This window comes from Temnothorax longispinosus, chromosome 8 (assembly GCF_030848805.1).
Source record: "Temnothorax longispinosus isolate EJ_2023e chromosome 8, Tlon_JGU_v1, whole genome shotgun sequence".
NCBI classification, from domain to species: domain Eukaryota; kingdom Metazoa; phylum Arthropoda; class Insecta; order Hymenoptera; family Formicidae; genus Temnothorax; species Temnothorax longispinosus.
In genome coordinates, this window is record NC_092365.1 from 3,241,407 (window position 1) to 3,266,852 (window position 25,446).

The window sequence follows — 25,446 nt, forward strand, 5'->3', positions numbered from 1 at the left end:
TTAGAGTGATCTATATATAATGTAATAAAGTTCATGTAAAATATATGGAACATGAATCAAAATATCCTTTAGTCTTTTTCATTTGTAATACATGCATATTGAATTTATTAATACATTTTGCTTCTTTGCAATTCATGTAATATTTAATCCTGGAGGAATATTTGGGATAGAGAGAGAGAGAGAGAGAGAGAGAGAGAGAGAGAAAAGAAAATGAAGAAACACATTTAATTGTTGTAAAATATCAAAATTTTTCTTATCTATGTAATCATCGGTTAATTTATTTTATTTCGTTAAACCTATCTATATCTTATCTACAGATACCTATATCTTTTATAATTTTTTAATTCTTTAATTGTAATTAAACTATCTATTGTCTATTTATAAAAAAAATATTTTCCATTTATTTTAATTGTATATATAAAATATAAATAGTTTTAAAATTTTTATTTTGCACGAAAAATAAAAATTACAAAAAATCTGATATCCAAAAAATGTTATTTTATATTCTGTACAATTTTATTTTAATTTTTTATCTTTTTCTATATTTCTTAATAATTTTAAAAATACATTTGAAAAATATAATTATATAATGTAATAAATTTAAATAATTGATTTTAATATTGGACAAAAAAGATCATAACTAATATCTTTATATACTTTATATACTTGATAATAAAATATACACAGAGAAAAAAATAATATTGTATCAACAGCGCTGTCTAATTGGAAATAATCATGTTAATTCAATAACAGTATTAGTAAAACAATACTTATTTAATTTAAAAAATACTTATTTTATTAAACCAAAAGCATAATGTATTGAATTAACAAGATTATTTCCAATTAGACTAATGCTGTTGATACATTATTTTTTTCTCCGTGTATATTTGCCAAATATAAATAATTTGCCTATAAATTTCAGGCGACTGGTATACTTCTGCGATACAAAGAACATTAGGTGTATTAATAAATAATGCACCGACATAAAGTATGTGCTTATGGGTGCATTCTCCCGTAAGCACAATAAATCGATAAATAATGATGCTCCAGGATTAATTATTCACATTCACAATCAGCCTAGTCTGATCTAGTCTATCCATTTTAGGGCAACGAATCTGTGAGAAGTCGCATTTATCTATATATAGTACTATTATATGAATACAATACATAAATATATCTAATATTGGTCTCGCAAATTCGTTACTCCATACTATTATAAAAAATTCGTCACTCACCGATCCGATGCGCAACGGGCGGAGTAATTCGGCCACGTAGCTACGATGATACTGTAACAAAAACGAAAGATATAAATTAAAGAGGCGCTGAAAATGATTGATGTTTCAAAAGATACACATAATTTTACGCGCATCTAATTCGTCTTTCAATTATATTTACTGATATAATTATCTATTTTCCGGAAAAAATATTTACAAAAATAAATTTTTATAAAATTTTTAATAATTTCTTTTTTTTTTTCTAATTATTTTTAGCTTATCAAAATAAAACAGTCCGAATAAATGGGAAAAAATTATTAATCTTATGCAGATAAGAGATGATACTTACCCCAAGGTTGCTCCGCCGGTGCCCGTTGTCTCCCTCGGACCTCCTCCTCCTCTCAGGCTGCTCGGGATGTCCAGTGTTCCCTCGATGCGAAGATGCTCCTTCCCGCGTGGATATTTTCTGTAACATATAAATAATCGAATCGATTAAATAATTGTTACGCGCATCAAATATCTTATTTGTTATTCAATTTAATTTTTTTTTTAATTACTATCTTGAAAAAGTTCTTTACGTTAGAATCAACTTTAATAAAACTTTCCAAATTATTTCTTGAAATACTCTAATTTAACTTCTGAATCATGTTTAATAAAGCAACTGAAGGATAAATGAAAAAAGGGATTATCTTTACAAAAAATAAAAAGTAACACTTACCAGAAGTGTTGGTACGCCGATGCCCGATGCCTCTCCTAGGCCTCCTCCTCCTCTCAGGCTGCTCGGAATGTCAGCTACGCAGGATTCCCTCGCTGCTCCGATGTCACCTTCTGCGTCGTTATTTTCTGAAATATTCAAATGAACGATTCGATTAAGTAAAGACAGAAGATATAGAAAATTTTTGGACATAAGTGACATAGAAGGCAGACTGGAGGAGGATTGATTTTTTACACGCTCACCACTAGAGGAAAGCGTGACGTCGCCGAAGGCAGAATATTGCAGTGCTCTCGAACTTTAAATCACATAGTGATTTGAGTACATATGAAGTGCATATTTAAAACTAGCGAAAATAATTGTTTTCTTAAAAAGGATTGCACATAAGTAAACAAAAAAGAAATAGGAAAGTATGCATTTTTTACACGTGTCGTATTTAATGACGCTTATTTAGAACAAAAGGTTAAAAAAATGTATTATAGTCACACGACTTGTTGGAAAGATTTAAAAATCTGAGTCCTCACTCGTAAGTTATCGTTTGCACAGAAAAATGTACTTACAAATTAAGCGTGATTTAAAATTCGAGAACATTATTGCAATCGTTCAAATACCTCGTGAATACATTAATCATTTACATAATCGCGTAAGTAATTATTATTTTGTTTATCCTATACTAGAGATGGCGATACAGCTTGAAAGTCGTGGATGAATAATAGATTACTGCCTGTTTTATGTGACATACGATTTTCTTATAGAATATTGCAGTGTTCTCGAACTTTAAATCACATAGTGATTTGAGTACGTATGAAGTACATATTTAAAACTAGCGAAAATAATCGTTTTCTTAAAAAAAGGATTGCACAGAGTGCAGAGTTCTTATTATAAAACTTTTCAGAATGAATTCCGATCGGAATTAATTTTGAAAAGTTCCATAATATGTACCCTGTACACCTCGAGGTATACTGAGCCCCTCCACCATCTGCAAGGTCGTGCCCAGTGGGAGAGGATTTTATATCATGGCAAAAAAAGCCGTGTTTTCGATAATCAAAAAATTAGTGTACCGAACGCGCGCGCGTACACATAAATAAGGCGCCGCTTTTATAAGATAATTATCGCGTAAATACATCGCGATAGGAAGACAATTTCGCGCGACACTTTGTGAGCCTCCCGAAGTTAAAATTAGGAAAACGCTAATAATTACGATCGCACGACACTTTGCATCCTCGAAAATGCGACGCGAGGAATCGCTTGTACGATCGGCGGTGATTTAAAGTCACATAGAACGAATGGTCTTTGAACAAATGGTGCTGCTGTGTTAACATACGTACAATTGTTTTTCCCGTTTTTCGGTTCTCAAACTGCTACTCTATCGTTATACCAAAGTCGTACCCGTTTTGAGGGTTTATCGCCGGCGAGAAACCATGCGATAGCTTTTTTTTTCGAAAATGAGCACCGAGTTTCGTATGCCAGCACGTTCGTCATTGGTACGAAATATTTAATAACGTAAAACATATATCAAATATTTTATTTAATGTATTATAATTAATTACGGTAGCACACTGATCGCACGTGGCTCGCGATGCTATCTCTTCGCTCGAGCGTCGCCGTAAGAATGGCGCGGAAAAGTCGTAGCCTATGGCCTATACCTACCCGTCGCGCCGCGAATAAACAAAACAATTAAGCGCTCATCGAGCTGCCGCGTGAACTGTTAATACTACGTCACACGCAACGAAATCTTTAAACTGACAAAACAAATAATAATGTACGGTGTGTGCGTTTAATACATATCTCGTGTATTTCAAAGTAAATTCGATATGTTTATATGGATTTTCGTCGGGTATATTACTCTTCTATTTTATCAACTCGTTTACATCGCCTAAAGAAAAACATTTTAAATTAATTTAAAAAATGCGTAAGATACGACTGAATAGTGCGTTTTAGAATATTCCGTATAAGTCTCATAGTAATCTCATAGTAATCTCATAGTAATCTCATATAAATCTCAGAGTAATTGACACACTGAAAAATGTCTCTTGTCAATGCGAAACTCGATAGCGAGTCACAAAGTCAGTCAATTATGTTTACGATGTCACGCCGATGTTTTAAGGTGCGATTTCATTGACGCTAGAAACCAGCGGCAGCGTCAAGAAAATGTTGTGGGGGAAGAAGTTCAGACCGTCTCAACTTTTTAGCGTACCGCAAAATTCAACGGAACTTCTTAGGCCAGTCAATAAAGACACTAAAATTCGAAAATTTAACTTTAATTACAAAAGTTTTCAAATTTTGATGGAATATTGGATGAGTTGAAATAACAATAAATCTCATTTTGCAACCATTTCCGAGGTCCGGAACATGTTAAATATATTGCAAAAAAATGTTAATTTATTATAACTTTGCGAAAAAAAATTGCAAAAGTGCTGCAAATTGATAGAATAACTTTTACAATTGCCCCGAACAGTTGTGCCAATTTGCAACCTTCTATGTTGCACGCAATATATATTTTTTAATCAATGATGGAACAATTGTTTATTTGGTCGTAATTTTGTCAAAAAAATTGCAAAAGTTTTGCAAATTGGTTGCAAACGTTGAGATTATTTTTCGTCACAAGCTGTTAAGTTTGCAACCTCGGACAAGGTCCGCAACAGTGAAAAATTAGCAACAATTATTATTTTGCACTTTTTACAAGCGTGAAAAAATTGCAAAAGTTTTGCAAATTTTACGGAGTGCTTCAAATGTCTTCCCTTATCCAAATATAAATTTGCAACCCTCTACTAGTTACGCAAATTATTACAACTTATTGACTAAATACGTTATTTTATAAAAATTTCAATGTTGCGCGCCTCGAAATAGGTTGCAAATCTAATACATTGCGAAAAATATTACAATAGACATTGCTTTAAGTTTGCAGGACTTTTGCAATTTTTTTCGCAAAGTTATAATAAATTAACGTTTTTTACAATGTTTAGCATGTTCCGGACCTCGGGGATGGTTGCAAAATGAGATTTATTGTTATTTCAACTCACCGAATATTACATCAAAATTTGAAAACTTTTGTAATTAAAGTGAATTGATTGTCTTTATTGACTGGCCTATCTTCCCCCACTACATTTTCTTGACGCTGCCGCTGGCTTCTAGCGTCAATGAAATCGCACCTTTAAGCGGTGAGCACACATTTCTGCACAACGCATAATGCGTAAGCATAAGAAAATTGATTGGTCCATACACATGTGCATAAGGAAATAGACCAATCAGTTTTCTTATGCTTACGCATTATGCGTTGTGCAAAAGTGCAGTGCTCCCCGCTTTATCTCGCTGATTTATTCACGCCCGGTCGAGTTCGACTCTCGACTTCCGTCCATGCCCTTTATTGCGGAGCTTCATCCACGGAAGACAATAGCGCGCGGTAACGACTTTATTAGGATTATCGACGTGCACACGTTACGATATCGCATTTACATTGCTCGAAGACATACTTAAACAACTCAATCGAGCGAGAGAGAATAAAAAAGTTTGCAAGAATAAGATTTCTAGATTTGTAAATGCGATGACACGCGTAAATCTCCTCTGATTCAGAAAGCACGCATTATTTCGCATTTTACCACACGGTCTCTATTTCTTTACGAGTATCTACTTTAAACGAAAAAATAGTTTTCATAAATAATACTCTAGAACTTGAAATAAAATCTAAGCATTGAAATATACAATGGATTTGACTCACACGGTACTCCCTTATTTAAATACTTGTGTTAATTAATGAACTATGAAGTTCGATATTTTAAAATTTGGTTTGAGATAAATTCGTCGCAAATCTTTGAAGGCACTTTTAGTATATATATATATATATATATATATATATATATATATATTATTTTATTCTCTATGTACTAAATATAAATTTATTCAATTCTTAACATTTTTCATAATTAATTTTGTTGATAATTGATATGCAGCATCAAGTCTCCCATAGAATCAATTTAAAAATCTCGTATTTTGACGAGTAATTTTTAAAAACTAACCGGTAAAAAATCGAAAAAATTCACACATTGCTGACATTATTTATAAAAAAGCTTGTTTTAAATTTTATGCAATTCTTAATATTTTATTTTCTTTATAATTTCCTTAAAATCTGCCGCGTGTAATTAATTTGTGAATACTGTTATGATATAATTTTGACTTTAATTAATCTGCAGAATAATTTAAAAAAAACCTTTTATAATTTTAGATAACTTGCATGGATATCGTGAGTGTTTTTCTACGAATATTATTCTAAGGTTTCCCTGTGTGTGTACTTGGGTCATACATATTCCAACATTGTTTGCGATTAGACCTCGCTGCATTAAAGCGCGACGAATCGCCTATAATCCAAGCGTCTCGCTAAAGTAAACCTCGTCACCCCATCGTCTGTCAATTCCCTTCCCATTCTTTTAGCGGTTATTGATTGTCGCGATTTGCATACCGGGACGGTACAATCGCCGTCAAAACGTTATCTTAATTTCACTCTCCATGAACAAAATGAGAAAACAAGTGTATGAGATAAATTAATTATCATTATAAATTTACAAAAAAGAAGAGAAATTTTAATCGTTTTCTCTTTTAGCGAGATTCTTGGGCCAAGGAACAAGAAAGAGGCAATTTTTCTGGGGAAAACGTCGCTCGTGCAGTTGACAAATTTACAGCCAAAGATATAAACTTAATAGATATTAGAAGTTAAATCTAATTTTGTCGACGCGCGAGTGTCTCGCGAACTTCGTTTGCGTATAATTTCCCGTATTATCAATAACGCAACTCTCGAAGTTACCCCTTAACGAAGTACCCCTTACGTTTATTCACCCCCGGTATGCGTCAGCTCTACGCGTTTCTTCTCGACGAGACGTGACTGGCTGCTATCCCGTAAACGTCTCATCGAATCATGCTCGCACGCGATTTTCCATTGTCTCTGACGTTCAGCACACACCCGTTCTTTCCCGACACCCTCTCTCGCTCGCGTCTCGTTTATCCGAACCCTCCGCGCGATGAATCGAAGGAAAAGCAAACGAAGCGGCCTCGTCGTTCTCGATGAATGATAAACGAGTAAATCCTGACTTTCCACGCGGGATAATTACATCGTTTCGAACGCGCGCGCGGTCGCTTTCACGATATTGACCGAGAACGGTTATACTCTATTGCTACGGCTATACTCCTTTTAATTAGTGCCTAGAAACATCGCGTTTGAACGCAGCTGGTGTATATTTTCAGGAATTCCAAATAGTTGTTGGCTTGCTTCAAAATGCGCTATATGGACACTGCGCACGTGCGCCGTACACGCCTGCAGCGATTCATCGGTGAATGAGCCCATATGCCGCGAAAGTCATCCTCGTGTAACGTGTTACAAAGGGAATGTCGGACAATGACGGATGAATCGCTACGTGCTCTGCGAATAATGCCGTCCGTTCTGCAGCGCCGATCACGATGAGCGCGCCGTCCTTATGGACTGTATTTTTTTCCTTTCGTTCTTTTGTCCGTACTCTTTCACCTGAGGACTTACGTCGAGTGATTATGCGCTGTCAATATTTAATAAGCACGAATCTTATCCCGTCTTAGAAATCTAATGACATGTATCTCTTTAACACCGAAATTTTATATTAAATTATAACGTGAGCGAAATATCAGCGATATAAATTAATTTGTATATCCCTATCTATATAGAAATAAAATGTTTTAATAATATTTCGTATTAATAAAATCGTATGCAGCAGAAAAATTTTGTGGACCTTTACAAGTTTTTTCAAAAGAAAATTGGACGTTTTCTGAGCGTCAGAGAGCAACTTTTATTTCACCCAAGAAAATAGGGGAAATTCGATTCCCTCGGTTTTCGAGGCTCGCCAATATCTGCGACCCCTTTTCCTTTTTTTTTTTCCTTGGCATACTTTACCGCACAGTCGAGGAAACTTATTACCGGAAGCGGAGGGAGGTATACGATGAGAACGGGGAAAATAGCTGAAGCGCGCGATATCTACGTATTGATTTCGTCCCGAGCTTTGAATCCGAATGCGCCGGAACTGGGGGAAACCAAAGTCGTCCAGGTTAAACCGAGGACTCCGGGCTACTTCAGTCAGACACTCGCCCATAAATTAAATTGTACTTCGCCACCCGGGAAGAGAAGCTACGCGAACGGGCCAATGCAATTAGCCCGAGTATAGACCAACAATTATACGAGTTAGCGTCATTGTAACTACGCCTCCCGACAAACATCGTCAAAGGATGATCGATATTGTCCGCGCGAAGTGCTCCAATGAACGTCGCGCGATCTAATTACGACTTGTCATTTTCTACGAAACTTGATTATCGCGCGTATACGCGTAAGTGGTTGATACCATTTCTTGGAGGATAATCCGCAAAAATAGGACGGTATATTATATAATAATATATTCCGAGAATATATATATATATCTCGAGGAGGCGTTTGCTAAAAAATTTGCAGAATTTTTAAATTGCACGCTCTCCTGCATAACAAAAATAAAAGACGCGTCACTTGGACAACATGATGACGAATTGGCAAATATTTGCCGTTCTGCCGTTGTCTGGCGAAAATCGCGCGCCATTACATCAACTTGAATTCTCGTGCAAAAATGCATTCTGCGCGAGCATGAAGGACGGAAGACGAGAACAAGAGGAAAGACGTGAAAGACAAAGAATAAAATGAATGCCCCGGTGAGAGCGCCCGACGCTGGTGGCACTAGATGAAAATGGAACTGCGGAAGCTCATGAACAAGGAGCAAAAAAATGGCAATTTTCAGCGGAGCTCTGTATCGTTTGTGCCAACATTTCCCAACTTGTATAAGAGCAGAATCGCTGTCGCGAGCGGAATACTCGCTGGGCCAATAAAGGCGACTTTAGAAAAACCTACGCTAAAACGCAACCACACGTTTTAACAAGTTGCATCTTAAGTGCCGCGCCTTCGCGATGAACTAACTACCGGGAATATATTACTTTCCCTCGTACAGTATACAAAGAAATTAATATCGTAGCTTAGAAACAAAAATCATGCTAAAATGAATTATTTCTGTGACAGACAAAAGAATTTGAAGATTTTGGGATATTTTATTATTAAAATAAGGAAGATAAAACTTTCGTGTGTGTGTGTGTGAGAAAGAGAAAGAGAGAGAGAGAAAGTTGTAAAATAAAACAAATCTAAATCAAGATTATATATTTCCCTAATAATAATATTCTGAAAAAAAATATATTTTTTCAAAAGATAACTTATAAGCTTTTCACATATTTTAAAAAATATTAAAGATTTTCCATTTTCTAATAATAAATACAATTATACTAATTAAAAGTATTAATAAAATACAGTAATCACGTATATATCGCAGGATTTATTTAAAAAAGCAGTCTCTTTATAATTGGAATTTTGTAAATTGCACGACGTAAATTTAACGACGGTTTCTCCGCGTCACGCGGCGATTTCTAGTCTCGGTTCTAGCAGGACCTCACTCTACGTCTCATGGGTCAATCCTATGGGTTTCTCGGCCAACACCATCATGCGCACAGTGCCTTGAGGTCTGTGCCATTGCCTGATGGAGAACGCAGTGCGCAGCCGGTACAGGACGTTTCCGTCAAAACCCCCACCAGTTCTCCGAGCACGGGTACAACCGCCACCGCCACCTCCACCACCAGCTCTATCTCTCTCTCTCTCGCTCTCTCGCTCTCTCTCTTTCTCTCCTCCAGCACCACCTTTCCGCCGTCCACCACCATCGGCCCACCATCCACCCATGGAAACCGGCTAGTGCGCATTCTGCCTTTCAGTCAGGCAAACGGTCTCAACCTGCCCGGATCGACGTAGGCAGGTGTCGGCAGAGAGCAATTCAATCTACTTAGTCGTTGTTACCAGCCGCGTTCGCGTCGGGTCTCGGATTCTCCCGTGCATCGTGGATTCCCTGAGGTTGCTTCGAGGTCGTGGTGCCGTATCGAGAGGACAGGGTGACGAAGCGAAGCTCGGAGCACCGCGAGCGGGAGTGCCGTCGAGAGGGTCGCGTTGGCGGGGCCCGGCCGGGATTTATGGAACCACCCCATGGATAGTAACATGTCAACCGCCGCCTTCATGCATCGGTATGAGAAAAAAAAATATTAGATCGATACGAGACGCGAGTCGCGTGTACACACGCACCGCCCAACGCCGGCACACGCATATACGAGAAGCGTCCGCGCTCCTCCCCGTTCGTTTGTCGTCGGTCGTCCGGTTGGGGTTTCTCGCGGTTCCCTCGCGCGGCTTTCAAAAAGCTGCCTCCGTGTGGCCGATCGATGAGCTCGTTGCTATGTCGTGGCGCTGATAGAGGCGCATGGAGAAAGACCCTCCATGCAATCGCCAAAATACACAAGGACACGAGTGTTGAAAAATCGCGTACGAACAAGGTTGGCAAACATAAATTAACATTATTCGAAGTGTAAACATTAGTCGCATATGATTGACATATTTCTCCGACTAAACTCCAACGTTTCGGAAATCTAATCTTGCGCATGCAGCACGTATATTTACCGGAGAATTTCACGTTTAACGCACAGCTTGATCGAAGCCTTTATCGTAAAATTGTCTTTGCTCGTAAAATTGACTGACGAGAAAATCACTGCTGCCTCGTTCGTAACGACCGAGTGAATTGTGAAAAGACTTACATGCTTATGAAAGAGTCCGTAACAATGAGATTCGTTGCCTCATTAGAATTAATGCGAGAAACAATCGGTATTCAAAACATCTCGGATTTATTCTCGCTCTATCGGGCTGTCTCGATAAATAATCACTCTCCCCGCAATTAATATCACAAAATAAAGAAGAAGCAAAAGCACTCTTTCTTCCTATAATTTTTTCATGTAAGATTCCAGCTTTACGCGGCACGTTCTTCATTTAATAAATATCTAAACTAGTTTATATCTGCGAGTTTTTTTTTTATGCGCGATAATTCCACTACGTTGTAGTGGAATAAATTACGCGCGCGAATCTTTACAACCAGTTCTCTACGTGTCGGTGGTAATGTTTTCGATCGAGGCACGACACAATTCTCTATCCGATCGCCGGAGCGTGGAAGATTCTCGAGAATCCAGTCGCTGTGTAATAGTATGCACTTGCACAGGCAGCGCGGCAGAGGCTACTTAGACGGCATTCCATTAACCTGCATTTTCACAGAGGCAGGCGCGTCACCTGTTCGGTTTCCCCTGGTACACGACACGATGTCGAATCGGACCAGCCCCGGTTTCCTTGAACCTGCGGATACCGCAGCCATTGACCGCGCGCGGCCAGCTCTCGCCTCGTCTCCGTGACGAAAGGCCCTAAGTGCGCGGCGTTCTCTCTCTTCCTCTCTTTTTCCTCTTTCTCCCTCTCTCTCTCTCTTTCTTTTCTCTCCCTTCCCCTGTATCCGTCCCCCACCTCGGCGATCTTTTTCTCATCTTGCCGGACACCACGCGGACGGATCCGCTTCTTTGACGGTCTTGTACTAAAACGCTAATTACGCTTCTACTAAAACGCTAATTGCGTTTCTTTGGGCGATATCCTTCCAACGCGATATCTTTTTTTTTTTTTTAACTTGTGACGGTAATAGAAATCTACGGACGTATCAATAATATTGAAATGTCCACGATTATTAATTACAATAATTCTGATTATATTATCAGTCGTCTCAATATCAATTATCAAATTATCGATCTTCCAAGGTCCCTCTCTCACTTCAGGCTCAGACGATACCGCGATACCAAGAACGTGCTTCGCGCAGGCAAGAAAAACGCAAGTTAGCACACGCGCATGCGATATGCGAGGTGCAAGGCGAGCATCGGATGAGAAAAGAGACGGAGGTGCATACATATATCTCTCCGGGGCTGCGGGACGATATATTTTATCAACGTTGGCGATGCATAAATCCCTTTTTCCCTTCGCGCGACTACCAAGCCGGCTTACTCACTCTCCGCATTAATTCCGGCCGCGTTACCCTCCTATCTTTCCGGCCCTCTGCCCCGCGCGCGCGGACGCATCGAAGTGCATCCCCATGTTCGGATCTCTAGGCGCGGCGCGCGGCGCGACCGGCCGCGAACTCGTACAAAAGCGAGACGCCGAACGGCACAATCGATATATCTCCTTATCTCTCTTTCTCTCACTCTCTCGGCTAGGCACGTATATCCTGCGGCTATCGGGATGACACGGTGTCGATGGACGAGGAAAGGAGCCTTACGGGTAGGACAACGAACGTTGCGCCTCGCGAAACGAACGGCCGTGATTGCGATCTCGGTTCGCGAATAATCCTCGGCAGATGTACGATCGGGATGGGAAAAAAAAGGGGGAAAGGAAAAAAGAACGATCGGACACGTCCGAGCGAAATTGCGAAAGCGATTTGCGAGCATGTAAATTACAGCACCGCTTCGGAGAATCGCCGCTCGTATAGTAGACAGACGTATCCAGTGGGTATTCGTGGACACCTCCGTGGAGGTACCCGAACGTCTTCGGAATTATTCAGATTTATGACAAATATGTAAGAGAAGCGCCTTCTCACCGAACCATTTTATGCGAAAACTACTGGAAGTAAATCACGTTGACGCGACGCTAAAAAAAAATAACATTCGCGGGTAAAGATTAAATAAAGCTTTGGCTGGGAAAAGAATCGATAAGCAGGAACACCGCTTTCAGAAAATATATGTTTAAAGATTTTATTCTACCTCGTAGGGTGTAACTGTTTACAGCTTCCATTAACGTTAACTATAAAATAAACTCGGAACTTTATCTCCCCGAGCCTCGAAACGGGCTTTCCGCTTATGCGTCCTTTTTTCCACAGCCGATACTATCTCAATTATACAAGATTCGCTCCGCGATTCAGCGGAGAGACTGCTGCCGCAGTCCGAGATACATATATACGACGTCGAACTGGAGCAGCGAGCGCGGAAAAGCACGCGGAAAAAGAGAATTTTCTCTCCCGCAACCGGTCGCACTCTCTAGTTCTAGTCCAGAGAGACAAACGGTGTGACACTTCGACATGCGAGAAAGAATAAGGTCACGGAGTCGCCGTGCTCGTGTTCGATCACGTCGCTGCGCCGCGCCGCGCCGCGCCGCTCGCGTTAAAAGCGCATTCACGCTCGCGCGAAGCGACTAGGTGCTTCTGCTTCTCGACTAATTACAACCGATCGTTTAACCGCCTCTTGTATCCGTGACGGGACAAGAAGTTCGGTAACGGAGGATCGCAAAGTGAAACTCGCGTGCGCAAGGTTTCCTACAGGGTTACACGATCGTCCGCGCGAGAAAACGAGGAGCTCTCCCGCTGTTCTCTCCCCCTTTCCCCTCGTTCGCGCCCGAAACTCGTTTCACCCGGTCGTCGAACGATATCGATTATACCGGCGTCGACGACTCCGGGCGTTCACCGCTCACCCGGAAGAATCGACGGGCGGAAGTTCGTCCGCGAACTTCGCCCCTGAATCCGATAATTATCGCCGGCACGCGGCCCCGTTGCCTTCTTTCCCGTAATAGCTTCCGGTAACCGTATGGAGAACCTGCACGGTCGATATTCCCAAACGCGGTTTGGGAAGTTATATATAGCATGGGACATTGAAAAGGGAAAAAAAGTTTTTGAGATATTTGCAAAAATCAGATTTTCTTTTGCTTAGAAATTTACATTGAAAAAGTTACTTTTCGAAAAGTAACTTTGAAAAATTATTAGCGACGCACAAAGTTACGTTCTCTTCCTGCAACGCTTCGTTTAACCAGCACGCTAGGGCGATCGTCATCGGGCAAAGCCTGGAAGGATTAATGCCGGGACGATAACCCGCGGCAGGATCACGCTGGGCGTGTTTCACTATTTGCGGCCGGCATGCCGACCGTCGCGCATCCTTGTTGCTCTTAGAACAATACTTATGCATTCGCCGCATCGTTGCAGAACGCGGAAGATCGATGGTACGGAAGGGATCCGTAAACACCGGAGCAGAGCGCGCGCTGTGCACGGGACGCATCTCGAGGTCTACGATCGTTTCGTAGAAAACAACCGGCCCACAGCTAAAGAGTTTCCTGCCGCGACTCGTTTGACCGCGTAAAACTTCCCCGTATACGCGCGATACGGCCGTCGTCGTTTATCCGTTCGCCAAATGAGGCTACTTACGTTTACCGACTTTTTAGCGAACACTCGGAAAATTGATGACGGGATTAGACGTGATATATATATACACGCGGGATAACGATCAACTTCGCGATTCGATATACGCGAACGCCTTTTGGTATTTCTGCGCAACGGAATTTTGCACGGTACGTCTTGACTGATTGTGAGAATTAAAGATTAAAGAGCGTTCTCCTTGATAAATACTAAGCCTCGAAATACCTTTTAATTTTTCGTGATTCTACTACTTTTTCATTAGCTAGCAAGGTTAAAAACATATAATTAGATTTAACGACTCGAAACATTTGCAGCGCCTCGTGTTTTTGTTGCGCTCGCTACTCAACTAATCTCTTGACCGAGTAAAGTAGGTCTAACCGCGCATACGGTGCATACGCGATGCATCTACCTATAGATTCGAGCGCGGCATTCAACTGGCTAGAGTTAGAGAGCCGAGCCTACTTCTGGCGTTATCGGTCGCGGAGGTTTCTCGCGCGAACCCGGAAGACCGATCGATCGGGAGGAAGTCGCTCGAGAGAGAGAGAGAGAGAGAGAGAGAGAGAGAGAGAGAGAGAGAGAGAGAGAAGTAAAGAGCGCTCGTTCGAGCGCTCCGATTTTGCAACGATCCCGATCCAGCGTCGCAATTTCTTCCTCCCGATTAACTTCCAGCCTGCTTTTCGAGGAATTATTAATGTTCGGCCTCGAGGCTGAAATGTTTCCTGTCCGCTCAAGTTTCTCGATCGTCCGCTCAGAAATGGTCCCTCCTCTCCAAAGCAATTCCGCTCTCTTCACGCTGATTTAAATATATACAAATCTTTTTTTTTTTTCGTTCTATTCTGGCACGTAGCTGTAATTAGATCGTCGAGTGATACGCACTTAAAGTAAAAGCGAATAATTTCGCGATAAAATTTTACTGCCGGAATATCGCCCCGCAATTCTAGATTAACGATCGTGGTTATTAATGCGGCCGAGACACTTTTTATACTTTTTGACGTAGCCGGTGCATTAACGTTTTGGAATAACCGTTTTTCGTTTGGAATGTTTAGCGTATCACCGTACGGCGAGTAATGATATATTATGTACTTTTACTACCTGTCTTTAAACGTGCAACGTTTCGCTTTTACTTCTAAACAATATTTTGCTACATGCAAACGAAGAGGAAAGCTGACGTTCGGGAGAATTCTTCATCGAGGTTTTGTCAAAGTTACTTGACGTGTTAATTTTCTATCATCGAAAAAAACCGCGGTTTCACCATAAGATATATAATACTATGTAAGCAAAATTATGTGGATGCGATTGTCTCTCTCGTGATTTCCTTTCACGTGAAAACCGTTTATTATATACGGTACTTGAAATTTTTGAAATGTAAATCAACGAGACGCACATCGCGTAATCACGCGTTTAGGTGCAGAGTCGTGTTTTTCTATGCTTTTCTTATGCTTGAAATTATTAGAAAATTATCATGCAGGAGACAGGCAGGTACTTTGTCGTTTTGTGCATTTAGCATCTTATTTGTTTCTCACTCTCCTTTTATTTTTTGTTATCGCTTTCATAAATGTATCTAGCTACTTTTCCATCTAAATTGAAAATCGTCTGCAAAGTTCGACGTGCCGGTCACGTGTTGACGTTAAATTAGCATTCATCGATGCGACGAGACTACTCGGGTGTTTCGTTCGAGCCGAACGATGACAAAGGGAGAAGTGAGATTATGCACCGAGCGCGGCCATTACGCCGACAGCCTGTATACGATGGCGGTAATAACAGTACATTAGCGACGAACTTATGCATTAGGCAGGACGATAATGAGAGAGGCGCATGCAGAAGCGATGCAAGAAGTCCCTTTTCGTAATCGGCACCGCGAGATCCCGATACCTTAAATCGCGCCCTCGTGATATCGAAAACGGTCGAATTAATCCGACGACCGATAATCTCGACGCTTCTCAGTTCTCCCAAATTGGCTTTGAGTTATGTGCCTAAATTAGAGTTGCATAAATTAGCATCTCTTATTTGTTATCTTCAAATAAATTCGTATTCAATTAACTTGACTCAACGCGACATTGTTTATATTTAATTAAATGACCTATTTGCTATTAAATGGCCGTAATTTTAATAATTGTGAATTAAAATACAACTCCATTTTTTAATACATTTCTATCATTTATCGAGTAATGTAGTATGAAATTAGAAAGAATGATAATGAGGAAGAAGAAAGAGAGAAAGAAAGAAGAGAAAAAGTGTGAGAAAAGAGTGAGAAAAGAGAGAGAGAGAGAGAGAGGAGACAGGCAACTTTCTTAATTCCGTGCGGCGAATTTAGGACGGGCGGCAACAAAGAAAAAGTGTCGCCCTACTTGTATCCCTTTAAGAAAAAGCAAAAAAAAAGGAAAATGCGTATGATAATTCATTGAATGTATTACATGCGATTTATTGTAACAAATCGAGAAAAATGGTAATAGTCTCAATATTATTTATTTTTATGCAACTCGCTTTCTTCGAAAGACTAAAAGCATTCGAATAGTAAAAGCCACGATTTACCATATACATATAATCACCGTTAATAAATTACGCTACTTTACCAGTGCCATTAGAGAATTAACGTTCGCGATATATTATATTGATATAATTACGCGTCGTTGGATGCCGCGCCCTAATTGCACGCTTAATTCAATAATTGCCCGAAAGACGTAACACTGGGGGGCCCCAAGGGGAGATTTCTGTTTACTGGCCGACGCGGTCGCATCGCGCTGCCGTGCGCACCATGAGAAATGTAGCGCATAATCGTTAACATGCCGTGGCGACTGCGCCATGCTATTCGATGCATCATTGTCCCGTCTTGTGGACGACCTCGGAACATACCTACATATCGGCGACACCAAAGTGGCTCTAAGCGTTCGAGTATCTCTAAATAATGGTCATTTTAAATGACGCACAGCGGAAAATTTTTTCGAGCCTGTAATTTTCACTTAAACGGCTGCGCTTTATTGATTATTATGAATATATTCGTGCTGCCGTCGTTATTCGCGCAATGTATGCGCAACAGCCACCGCTAATTTGCTTACAGTGTATCGTACTTACGGGACTTACCCGCGTGAGTAATAAGCAAGTATACCCTATCTCCGTGTAGCTGCAGCTACTTGCGGAACCACTTTGTATCAACATCGCCGCGGTGAGAGCATCGAGCATCGATCATCGAGCCGTCGATCGACGTAGCGATCGTCAGTCATACCGTCACGTCGACGTTCGGCCTCGTATCCGGGAGACAAGGCGGATCCGCGTCGGAAAAAGGATTAATCGGTGACTCGCGATTTTTGTCGTAGCTCGTCGCGAGAGGGTACTCATCGAGGAAAGCGGCGAAAAAAAGTACCGGCCGCTGGAATTACCCCGAGCGAGCGTGCAACGCGAGATTAGCACCGTGCAATTTAATGCAATAGCGTCGCAGTCGGCTTCGACGTGTGTATTTATAGGGTGATTTCGAAATTTTTCCGTCAAAACTTTGCAGACGAATTTCTTTTAGCTTCGTTTAGTTCAATTTATTTTCTCAACAAAAATGTTGAAACATCAAGATCTATTTATTAGTTATGAGAGATATAGTTTTAATGAATAAAGCTACAGGAATAAAAATAAGCAAGAAAATGATGTCTAATTTCAAGTTAATTTTACGAGAATTTAATTCAGTTATTGATAGAATTTGTTTACAAAGTGATGAAAGAAAAGGAAAAATATTTTCATCCAGATAAAAAGAGGTGTATACGGGTGTATACCTATACTTCACAAGTCTGATGGCTTTTAATTTAACGTCACTCTGTACGTATCTATACGTATCGGTTCCGCTAAACAAATGGACGAACGAACGAAGGCCTGCACTTCGTAAGTCATTATTAACTCACGTATAATTACGCGGCGAAGCGGAGGGGCGGGTTTCCATCGGATAGAGCGAACGGGGAAAAGCAAGGATTCGCGATTCATCCGGAGTGTGGTTGTATTTAAATTGGCTTAGTGCATGCACACAGGTGCGCGCGCACACACACACACACACACATCCGCATCGCCGTTCGTCCTTTGAAGAACTCGCCGCGCGATTATCTCGGCCACTCTAGGCGGACAACCCTTGCTCATCGCACAGGGTCGTTATATCGAGGCGTAATATCGACATCCGTATCAAAAAGATATATATGTTGCACTTGACATCCGTACATTAATATCGACTTTAAGAAATAATCAATTCTTCATGTTACATTCCATACGTATCGATTATATCAATATTAAAACGTGAAAATTAAACTCAAAAGCTTAATTATATAGAAGTGTGTGAGAACCGAGCTGCAGATATTAAAAGGTTCCGCTTATAAATGTCACATGTCAGATACGTCAGATGTCAAAGATAATGAAATACGCGGTTGGTAAAATATATACACTTGAGGAATATTGTGCTAATGACGCTTGGAAAAAGATCTGTACAAAATGTTAAAGAGTGAAAGGCAACGGGTGCCTAAGCTGAGCAGAAAAAAACCGGTCACGCTAAAAACCGTCGTCGTCGTCTTAAAGCGATTCGAAGCCACAATTACGCGCGCGGATGGCTACACGGTGTGATTTCCCATTTTGTTTTACGCGCTCCCGCGACGGTAATGCCCGCCGTAATTCCGCGTATGGCGCGATTTCATGACAACAACGGCCGTTTCGTATTTGAGAGTAATGAAAGTGCCAGTGAAAGTTGCGGCTCGCGAGGCGAATTGCGAGAGGCGACCGAATGCAAAATTTCTCTCGTGTTCGCGCCATTAGAGTACCTAGGCGCGACGCACCTCTAAGCGCATCTCATAAGTCGCGCGTTATACTCCGCGCTGACGAGACCTGTCTGTTTTCACCCAGGGGTTTCGACCCGCAGCAGTAGGATTCCGCGGCCGGGAACCGTTCGGATGCCATGCCGCGAGAACAGGCTCGAGAGTCGCTTATTATTTTAAACGCACGTTCCGAAAGACGACTTCCGCTCGTAAATATCTCCGATTTTAGAAATTTACCATTGTCTTTCTCTTTCCGCGAAATATATAAATTGATACACTTTCGTACAGCGAGAGTCGCTCGCGCGCAATTGCGCAATTGCACAAACACCGGCGAATTTCTCGATATGCAACAATAATAATCGTACGCGCAACCGGATATTTTCTGGATGATTTACGGTCCGAGAAAGCGCAATATAGTCGCTCGCCCAATAAGCGCGTGCACATTGAGTTCAATTGAATTTTACAACGCTCTCGCGTCTCCTTCGGCCGCTCGGCTATTCGAAACAAAGAACGATCTCGCCTTGTTGATTTCTGCAACGCCGTAAATCCCGCGGAAAATGAAAGAAAGCATAAAAGGATTACGCAGCGGGTTTTAAAAGCGACGTACCGTCGAACGGTGTTTCGGACCGAAAACTACTTCACCCGTCCGTGCTTGAACGCATAGTTCTGCATCAGTTTCCACACGCCGCCGGCACAATTCTGGGATTCTCGTTACGGTTCGTCTCGCCCGCGCTTCTTTGCCTCTCGAAATTTTTCCACCGGTTGACTTGTGTAACGGACCATTGTCCGCGTCATTGTCCTCGCTTTTAAACCGAGCAACGAGGAGAATACGCACGGGGACGGTTACCCGCGCGATGAACGCGTCGAGCGAAATTAATTTCACGCAACACATTGCATTTTATTCGAAGTATTCCGTATTCCTCAAAGATCTCGCGACTCGCGCGGCATAACGACGCGGGAGAAATGCGTGCCTACCTACGCGGAAATTTCCTCGGGGTGGCCTTGTGCACGCGCCAATGCCGACTTGAGCGTGCATAACGCGGGACACGCACGCGATAGCGATCGACAAGCGCGAAGCAAATCGCGCGATGCGGAAGCATCTTAATTCTTAATTAATTTGTCAGCTTTTCATATCTCAAATTTTAATGATATAGCAACGACAGTTCTTTTTCTTCATTTCTCAATCTCGAATCGATTCGCATCGGTGCTCTCTACCATACGTCTAAAGACCTAAGAGACCGTTCACGTAACAATCGGAACTGTTTTCACGTCGAATCGTTTACTTATGGGACTCGCGCCGTGCTGCATAAATGCTTCTAAATAGCGCTCGCGCTTGCACGAGAGCCTGGAAATGCCGCGATGGTCGCGTACGCGCCATTCGGAACTTCAGGTGCGTGAGAAAACTCACGCCGTGCGGAGCGAGAGGCTCCGCACTGAAAGAAGAAAAGGAACATTGCATAATTAAGGATTGCGATGGCGGTTACGTCGCATCTAAACCCAGCATCGTAGAAACACACACTCTCACCCCCTTCTTTTTTCCCAGCCTCCTCCGATACTCTTACGCCCGTAATCGACGTACAGGGTGTATCAAAAAAACGAAAATGGAATAGTATCATGAATCTAGAATCGATTTTTTCTCAACGAGACTGCGAAAGACTATCATCCGTCATTGTATATTTTTATCATTCTGACAAAGTAAATCTCATTTGAAATTGAAGAACAAAAGATTCGCGTGTACTCCAGCTGTCTGAGGTTTCAAGTTGCCGCTCTTTTAATCGCTCTTGACTCGAATAATTGGCGCTTTTATATTTTCGCGAGAGACGATCGTGTTCAAAGTAGCAAGAGAATTTAAGATTATTAAGATTAAGATCGCGAGTTATGAGACAGCCTGTAGATGTAAGTGCGGCACGCGGGCGGGCACCTATATACCTATGTAGTCGGATAGGCGCGCGTATCTGCGATTATTTATCCGTAGGTTGAACAAATACCACGGCGCGCGCGTCATGGGAAAGGTCGTTGAAAAATCGCAGGCTCGCGGCGCAGCAGCATTAGCGGAATAGAAACGTCGTTATCTCGCGAGACGATGCAACACGCGGGCCGAGCCTCGCCGCGCCGGGCGCGTCGATAACACCTTCGATCGTGGAGCCGGTCGGGCTCGACGATCCAGCCGAATGGTATTTGCGGCGGAGAGCCAATAACTATAAATTTACGATCGCGCGGAGCTACCTGCCAGCGAAAACTCGGTTAGCCCTTAGTCGCCGGACCCTCATCTCCCCCTGCCCGACCGTACATTGACTTGGATTCATGTCCACTTGAAATTCTTCTTAGCTAATCTCAAACTAATTGCCAACGTAAAAAACTCATATTGATCATGTCATTATTATTAGCGATCCAAATCAAACTATCTCACAAATTAATTCGCGACAGTAGAATCTTATTTTTTTTAATTCAAGTTATCTCCGATTCTATTTAAAATAGATTTAGCAAATATTTAAAACGTTGAAAATTTAAAGTATACGAAGAGATGAGACTCATGAGACGTTTTGAGAGAAATCTTCGGCGGGAAAGATCGACTCCAAGTTTTGTTTCAGATATCAGGCGAGCCTCCATTTATCTCGAGACACTGCCGCGTACGTGTTCACGTATCACGCAAGTAAAACATTAAGAGCGCGCGTACGTGCTCGCGCGATCGAGCCGTGCGAAAAGTCTAATAACCGTCAAGGTAGAAAACGGGGTCGGCGATCCCCAGGAGTCACACGATCCGTTGAATTTACTGAAGCGAGGTGCAATGTTTCCGAAGTAATCAGCGTCGCTAAAGGTCAGCTCGCGCCTCTCTCGGGTAGCCGTTTATGATCCACGACGACGTGCAAACAGCCGCGTGTTCCCTTTTGCTCGTGAAAGCAGGTGCGCTCGCGTGTCGCGCGGGTCACTGGCTTCCGCGCGATACCATTAAGAAGCCATGATCGATCTATTTCTATTCTTTACGCGATATAAGAGTTGCACGACATATATATATATATATATATATATATGCTTGATAAGAAACGTATCTCAAGTTCGTTCACGGAGAAAGTAGGTGCAGAGGAAATCGATAAGTAAAGTAATATCATAATAGTCAAGGCAATAACAGGAAATATGATTCAATTCTATCTTTTTCTCGTCAATACCTTTGAAATCGATGGTGCTTTCAATTTATTTTTATCTTAGCAGAAAATTGATAAGTAGGGATCTTTCATGTTGCAATTTAAATGTCAATGATAGTTACGTTATTTCGCTGTCTACTTTCGAAATACTTTCAAAATGACTAAAAAAATTCCACAATATGCAATTTACAAATTGCAATTTTTAATTAAAAAATATAATCAGAATAAGAGTGAAATGTGCATATTTTATGAGCTTGAAAACAGTTAAGGAATGGGATCACTGATCTTGAAAATAAATCGGGAGTTCGACGTTGAATTGAATTCTTGCAAGCGATTGTATGACTTACACATACACCTGGCTATAGTCAACAGATATTGGCACACACGGTAAGGTGCAGCATTACGTAATGTCGAGTTTACGAGCCCAGGCTTACGGATTATTCGAAGGCTTACATACATATGTATGTCTGTGTGTGTGTGTACTACCTGCCGTCCGAGGGACACGGATTAACGAATTGACGCCTGAAAACTTTCCTTTCCTTATACCGCGCGGTGAAAACCTCGGTGGTAATGTTCGGACCAAGACACATCGGCTATTAGGAAGAAAGAGAATTCTGGCTTCCGTTAATTGTGCGGCGCATTAACCCTTTTGGGACCCTGAATTTTTTCTCAATTATACAGAATTCAAGACTCGCTAAGGGCATTACGGTTTTAATTGGACGTGCTTATGCAACGGAAAAAAAACAGTCTTCGCGAATCAGTTTTTCAGTTACGACCTTTTCAGAAACGTATTACGAAAAAGATTCTATTTGTGGGGCGCATTACGGCAAAGGTAATCACTGAATTATAATTAGTCTTAGGTATATAGAATTATAACTCACGTTCGCTGAATAATACGTTGGGTGGTACTTTTTATGGTTTACTACGCGCAATTTTCCTACGCGGGGAATAATTAGCCGGTTAGCTAACAAATGTAATGCAATGGGTTGCAGATTAGCGTTACTTTATCTTCTCGTAGAATGGTACACCGCCTTCGGCGACAGTGTCGCGCATAGTGCAATTTAGCGTTTATTCAAGCATGTCCCTCTCTTTCCGCGCGAATTTTCGACTTTCACCCGCAAAAACGTCCTCGCGGGTGAAAACCTGCGATAGGATCGAAGTAATGATGTGTAAGTTCCGCCAAACAATATAATGTTCGTCCACCGTGGTTAAAGCGACTGTTAGAAAGCTTCACGACCGGACGATGCCACCGGATCCGGTAAACGATTTGAGTGAATCACTAATAAAAGTGATTGTTTAGTTCGACCTATAACTGGCCATATTTATTTAATTGTAATTATTACAACTAAAATCGAATTAAGCAATTATTTTTGTTGGTTATTGCTGGCAAAGAAAATAATTATTTTCTGTGAATTATTATATAATATTTACAATTGACAAGGAATAAACTTTTACATAAATTTATTTAAAAATCAGTCCATATTCAAAATAGTAATATAAAAAATATTGTTATAATTAATATTTTACATACTTTGAAAGCTGTTCCTCTTTATTCATATAGCAAATCGTAATTATACTGAGCCTCCTTATCGCAATAGTACGAAATAATTATAAAACCATTAAACGTGTTTTGAGTGTTGAATGTGCGTGAAATTACGATTTACAGTTTAGGAGCTGTCCCAGTCACTGTTATTATCGTTTCTCGCGAGTTTTATGATCTGACTCTAGATTTTCTCGGTTCGTAATTTAGCGGAATGCTCCTCTGCAACGTGCTCAATTCGCTCGCAACGGATCGTGCCAAAGTCGGCTACGGGCTGCGCAAAAGGACAAGGCAATTAGCGCGAGAGAAACGGGAGCAATCGCGCTTACGTTTACATGCCGTGAAAAAATGGAGATAAACCATTATACGCGTAATAATGCCATTGTATTCGAGCGTGTTCCGCGCGCACCCAGTATAAGGTTTTACTTTCGGAGTCAATTTCGAGCGTAATTAGACAGTTTCTGGGCGATTCTAAAAAACTTAATACGCCCCTCCTGGAATCGATCCCACGATTAATAACGGGCGTTATTATTTGTAGAGAGGTGTTCTCGGTCACGTATCGCGAGATTCCATTTTGCGGGCAAGCACCGAACGCGGAGAAGTATGCCGGTCAGCTACGAAATTGCGATCGCCGACGGCTGAAAGGAGCGTTGCGGTCGTTCGCGAACATATAACAGATGTTCTTTTTTTTCTCAATACGCCGCACAATTAAGCCGCAGAATTACATGTTAATTTAAGCGACATGTGTCCGTCGCGTTGGCGAGCAAGTATATACCATATGCTGTACGAACCGACATGCAGAGAGGTGCATCGAAGGTGATATTATATTAATCCTTTACTACGACGTCGTAAAATGGTGCAACGCTTGTTGCGATACCCCGTGACAAATAACATGTTCTCGGGAAAATACGAGAGACCTGCACCGGCGCAGTTGTATCGTATATACATATTTAAACATATGCATTCAAACAGAACTTCGTGTCGAAAATATTTTCGTCCGCTTAAAAGTTTCCCAGCAAGTTCAGGGTTCTGCTTAATGATAATTTTATGGACAGTCCAGTATGGGAGCTATTTAATAGCGAAGATATGTAAATTAAATCTCGAGCGAGGAAGGGAACGAGATAAAGGAGAATTAATTTTCTGCGTCGTAAAGTCAAACAGTCTTATTGGATGATTAATGGTCTGTCGAATGAGATATGTTTTGTGCTCGGTAGCCGGCGGTTAAATGTCGAAGAGATATCACTGCCGCTGATGGGTGTCGCTGACCCGCTGACACACATCGATCTCCTCGAAATGCACACGCGCTTCTTACGCCCGTGTGTCTACCTGCCTGCGAATACGAACGAGCGCGCTTTACCGTCGCGAGTCAATGAACTTGCCCGGTTCCTTTCCACCTGAACTATTTTCTCGCCTTTTCGTATCGCGTGATATTACGTTTTAGTTTGTTAAAATTCGACCTGCATGCGAATTCACGGGGAAATAAAGAGGCTTTGCAGGTTCCTTCTTGAACGAGTAACCGCCGGTAAAAAGTTCTCGTAGGAAACTACCGGAGCTTATTAGTGGAGCTTACCCTTTGACTTGTTTTTCAAAGGGTTCGCGATGAGATTCGCTCTCGCTCGCCATATAGTTCGAGACTATCATTACGAGTACTCGCGATTTATAGCGCTCGCGACCAGATAAAAATCTGATAGTTATGGGAGTACCTACGAAACGCCCGTAACGTCGTTCAGATATAACGATCGAGATAACGAGAAGATTTTAATTATCCGCGATAGGGCTCGCGGCATAAATTGATCCGCAGATACGATCTGCCGCGCGATTCCCCGCCGCGCTTTCGATCGTGTGAAAGTGAATCCTCCGTTTCGTAAAGTCGAAAAGAAGTTAGTGATCTGCACTGATCAATCGCGTATAAATATAAATATATATTTGGCACTTCTCTATTGCGATCTCGCTCTCGAAAAATATGT

At 41.4% G+C, this 25,446-nt stretch overlaps 1 protein-coding gene and 1 long non-coding RNA gene across 4 annotated transcripts in view; one reads left to right on the plus strand and one right to left on the minus strand.

The window, feature by feature from the left end:
- Nucleotides 1-826: 826 nt before the first annotated feature.
- Nucleotides 827-25,446, minus strand: part of LOC139817724 (uncharacterized) — a 28,302-nt gene continuing 3,682 nt past the window's right edge. The window contains exons 1-4 of one of the 2 annotated variants that reach the window (XR_011733300.1): nucleotides 3,477-3,525; nucleotides 1,933-2,057; nucleotides 1,564-1,680; nucleotides 827-1,286 (exon numbers count right to left, since the gene is read on the minus strand). This is a non-coding gene — a long non-coding RNA (uncharacterized lncRNA). The other variant, XR_011733299.1, reaches the window with a different exon arrangement.
- LOC139817721 (uncharacterized) overlaps nucleotides 9,702-25,446 on the plus strand; it is a 38,847-nt gene continuing 23,102 nt past the window's right edge. For both annotated transcript variants that reach the window (XM_071786023.1, XM_071786024.1), the window contains exon 1: nucleotides 9,702-10,017. In XM_071786023.1, coding sequence (XP_071642124.1) covers nucleotides 9,980-10,017 — 38 coding nt within the window. In that variant the 5' untranslated portion in view covers nucleotides 9,702-9,979. The remainder of the gene's footprint in view (nucleotides 10,018-25,446) is intronic.